Raw genomic sequence first — 4,488 nt, 5'->3', positions numbered from 1 at the left:
TAATCCTAGCTAATAATACTGAGGACAGAAAGGCTCACAGACATTATGGGAAAGTCACTCAGTGGAGGCCTGACATGAGAACAAGTTAATTTACTGAGCTTTTGGAGTGTTTAATGGTATGACATGGATTTGTTATTCAAATGAAGAAAAGAAAAAAAAAAATAGTTTACCACAAATTATTCAGAAACAAATAACAATTTTGATGAAACATGAAACTAGTTTTATTATCTTATTTCATTTTGCTTATCATTTACTTATTTTGCACTTATATGAACTGATATATTGATGATGGTCCCATTCTATAGTGTTAAATGCAACAGCAGTTATCAGTATTTTCCCAGAAAAAAAAACTAAAAACCGGTGAATCTACATTTTTTTTTTTTCCTGTCATGCTTCAGTTTTGAGCATAACAGCTTGTTTTTGTTGCATACTATTTACTGCCCCCCCCCATGTGGGGTTTAATCAGTGATTTATTTCGTCTGTTGTTCTTTAGTGAGTATTCTGACAAATTATTATTAGTATTATTATGTGTAGGCTTATGTTGTTTTATGACAGATTGAAATCAAACATAATCTAAAAGTGCTCCATAACTACCAGCTTTAAAACAAGGCTTGAAGTGAGGTGGATGAGTAGGCCTACTTATGCACCGACAAACATGTTCCCTGTCCCATGGCATGTATTCAGTGTAAAACATTAGAGCACCACACTAGCCATGTAAACTTAAGTTAACAAAACAACCAAACGTCGACAACAAAACCCCACCCAGTTTTATAAGGGTGCCTCCATTGGCCCGTGTGTCTGTAAATCCGTTCCCTCTTTATTCGGCTCGTGCTATTGGTCGGCGGTGACGTCAATCCCGAGACGTGCTCCCGCCCACCGAGCGGATCAAGTTTGAATGAACAACAGCAGTCTGTTCTAGAGGTGGTATAGTTGCATTTGCAGTAATTATTAAAAGTGTGTATCGTATCGCGGGGTGCGCTGATCAAGGATGGACATGAAGAAAAGAATTCATCTAGAGTTGCGAAACCGCACTCCATCAGATGTAAGTTGGCCTCACATCTCGGTGGTAAATGTTTCACTCTCAGCAAATGGAGAATCTTTCGTGTGATGATGCCTTGGCGTGGGGATACAAAGTTTCCTACAAGTTAAAAAAGATGATGGAGACGTCGGGTCACATTGTTGCTTTGCGAACACGTTTACAGTCGGCAGGTACGCTGGTTAAACTTTTTGTGCACGTCTTTGATATGCAGTTTGAGAATGCAGCACAGCTTTTTTTTTTTTATGCCATCGGTATAAACAAGGCAAGCAGAATGAGAAGCCATATTTGTAACTTTTGATCCACGAACGCGCCCCTTTTTTCCCCCTCGTTTAAAGCCCCGTGTTATTGTTAATGTAGCCGTTGTTTGATGTGCTGCCTGCATCCTTTGACATGCATTTACCAACACATTTTAAGCCGTGCACTTGGCGCGTTCAGGATGCGGATACTCAAAGTCATGACATTATCAACGATGCGTAAAGATCATAGCCTCGAATTATCGCCTCGCAACTGCATCCTACACCTATAAGCTAGAGCTACTCAAAAGTGTCCGGTCGAACTCGTTGATTTCTGCAGGAAGCGCGTTCAAACGTTTGCAGCGGCTTACACCGGCGAGCCTGCAGCCCCACGCAGCCTGCAACTGGAGCCACAGTGCGCACAGATGGCCGAAAGAAAGCGGCGCTAGCGGTGACCGTTAACCAGCCACCGCACACATCCACGACACCCAATAACTTCCCGTATCTTTACGGCTGGGTGTTGATTCTACCGTTTCACCGGGACTCGTGTGGTTTTTCGACGACAAATCCAGCCACAATGGGGGAAAAAAACAAATCGTCGAGCCGCGTTGTTGCTCTAGTTTTCCAGAACTAGGACAAGCCGCCATTTTACTGAGAAACAAAGGCAATCCGAAATACACCCAATACATCCCGTTCATTCGACACAAACGACGAACGATTCATCATACCTTCTCATTAACCGAAGTCTATACACGCCTTCAATCCGATCGGCAATTGTTTAGCACTTAGCAACAATGAAAACGTTTGCCTGGCAGCTATCTAATCAGCTTCAGCTGCCCCTCCTACTCACAAATGACCCTGTGCACGACTCGTAGGTCTGTTTGCCTCCGACTTGCTTTGAACTGTTCACTCACATTTTATTTTTTACGTTTTCACTCGGTTACCAGCAAAGAACGAGCACATACAAACCGCCGCGCGATGTCTGTTTCTACCAGAAAAGTAGCTAAAATGTGACATTTACGTAATGGACGTAGAGCCAATGCATCGCGATAACTACGGCGTTGAAATGTTGTGTACGGAATATTGATGGGACTGTATTTTTTATTTTTTTTTATTTTAAGAGTTCCGGTCCTAATTGCTGATTGGCTGAGTCACGTTCATGGCCGCGGTTTAATACCTGATAACAGCACACCTGTGACCACATAGCAAACTACATAATATATTTATCAAGGACTATGTTTATGGAAGAACAGTGTATTATCTGTTTAACAGTGGCATTTGAGTTCAGAAATAGGCCTGTTAGCATTAAAATCTAGTTGAAGTCCTAAAAGTTAAAGTATTTAAAAAATATATATATTATTGGGTTATATTTATTGATTTATTAATGTGTATGTCACTTTAATGTTGTAGCAGATGAAGGTGGTGCTAATTTGAATGACTTTATATACTGAGTTATGACTATGTACTGAGTGGTTTAATCATAATAATTACTTCATTATATTTGTATTAATAAAATACTCAAGTACCTAAAAATTGTACTTAGTTACAGTAACTGAGTAAATATACCTATTATCAGCAAAATGTAATCAAAAATACTGCAACCAAATGTTATATATTTATTTTTATTTATTAATTAATTAATTATTGGATTGTTATTACTTATGTGTTAACTTGCATTTTATGTATTTTAATATGGAGCAGTAGCTTCCCAAAAGCTGAAACAAAATTGTTTTAGTGTGCTGAATGCTGCGTAACATATGCAGACACGTTTGTCCAAAGCGACTTATTAGAAATAAGAGCTTCTCATGCAAAAGATTTTAAACCTTGAAATAGCATAAACTTAATATTCATTTTCTATCCAGACAGAAAGTGAACACATACTTAAAATATTTTATGCACTCTGTATTTGACCTTTCATGTATTTTTGAAATTCAACAAATGCAGACCAGATGTATTTGTTTATTCTACAGGTAAAAGAACTTGTTTTAGACAACTGTCGCTCAAACGAAGGAAAGATCGAGGGTCTAACAGATGAATTTGAGGAGCTGGAATTTCTAAGCACAATCAATGTTGGACTGACGACAGTTGCCCACTTGCCGAAGCTAAATAAACTCAAAAAGGTAGGCGTTTTCTTTTTGCACAAAACAAGTACATGACTTGAGGCTTTGAGGGTTTTGCATATTTTGATTGTTTAATCGATCAACAGCTTGAACTCAGCGATAACAGGATCTCAGGAGGGTTGGACGTTCTGGCAGCGAAATGCCCCAACCTCACACATCTCAACCTCAGTGGCAACAAGATTAAAGACCTCAGCACAATAGAACCATTGGTAAGTAAGACCCTAAAATACTTAGGGGCGCAGTGAGGGGGGGTGCACAATATACAAAGCAGCTGGCTGTTATTATTCACCAAACTTGATTTTTCTTTTGACAGAAAGAATTGGGGACGCTGAAAAGCCTAGATCTGTTTAACTGTGAAGTGACAAACCTGAACGAATACAGAGACAACGTATTCAAACTACTACCCCAGCTCACGTACCTGGACGGGTACGACAAAGACGACAAAGAGGCACCTGATTCCGACGCTGAGGTTTACGCAGAGGGTTTGGATGATGACGAGGAAGATGAAGACGGTGAGTTTGAGGCCCCACGTACCCTCGTGTGTTCGTTTCTAACGTCTCTTAACGTTGCTTATGTTGGCGTTTTGAACATTTGGCTCATAATTGTTAACCGCCAACTGGTTTCACCCAGATGTAGATGAGGAGGAGTATGACGAAGATGCAGCACCAGGAGACGATGAGGAGGAGGAGGGAGAGGAGGAGGAAGAGGAGAATGAAGAGGAGGAAGAGGAGGACCTAAGTGGAGAGGTGGGAATAATGAGAGCTGCATTTAAAAAAAAAAAAAAAAAAAAAAAAAAAAAAAAAGAATGTTCAGTCTGAAATAATTTTACTAACTGTACCTTGTAATTTTCTTCTTTTTTTTTTTTTTAATGAGGAAGAGGAGGAAGATCTGAATGACAAGGAGGTTGACGATGAGGATGATGAAGGTGAGCAAAATGGTGACTGACTTTAAATTTAGAAGCTGTCTCCCAATTCCATACTATATATATATATATACACACACATATATATATATACACACATATATATAGATATATATATATATATATATATATATATATATATATATATATATATATATATACACACATACACAC

At 39.1% G+C, this 4,488-nt stretch overlaps 1 protein-coding gene across 4 annotated transcripts in view; it reads left to right on the top strand.

The window, feature by feature from the left end:
* Positions 1 to 821: 821 nt before the first annotated feature.
* anp32a (acidic (leucine-rich) nuclear phosphoprotein 32 family, member A) overlaps positions 822 to 4,488 on the top strand; it is a 7,021-nt gene continuing 3,354 nt past the window's right edge. For 2 of the 4 annotated variants that reach the window (XM_028584153.1, XM_028584152.1), the window contains exons 1-6: positions 822 to 1,042; positions 3,243 to 3,392; positions 3,479 to 3,601; positions 3,706 to 3,904; positions 4,023 to 4,138; positions 4,263 to 4,317. In XM_028584153.1, coding sequence (XP_028439954.1) covers positions 989 to 1,042; positions 3,243 to 3,392; positions 3,479 to 3,601; positions 3,706 to 3,904; positions 4,023 to 4,138; positions 4,263 to 4,317 — 697 coding nt within the window. In that variant the 5' untranslated portion in view covers positions 822 to 988. Of the gene's footprint in view, positions 1,043 to 3,242; positions 3,393 to 3,478; positions 3,602 to 3,705; positions 3,905 to 4,022; positions 4,139 to 4,262; positions 4,330 to 4,488 lie in introns of all 4 variants that reach the window. The other 2 variants (XM_028584151.1, XM_028584150.1) reach the window with 2 other exon arrangements.

The sequence above is a fragment of the Perca flavescens genome, chromosome 1 (genome assembly GCF_004354835.1).
Source record: "Perca flavescens isolate YP-PL-M2 chromosome 1, PFLA_1.0, whole genome shotgun sequence".
Lineage (NCBI taxonomy): Eukaryota > Metazoa > Chordata > Actinopteri > Perciformes > Percidae > Perca > Perca flavescens.
This window is presented reverse-complemented; position numbering and strand designations above follow the sequence as displayed.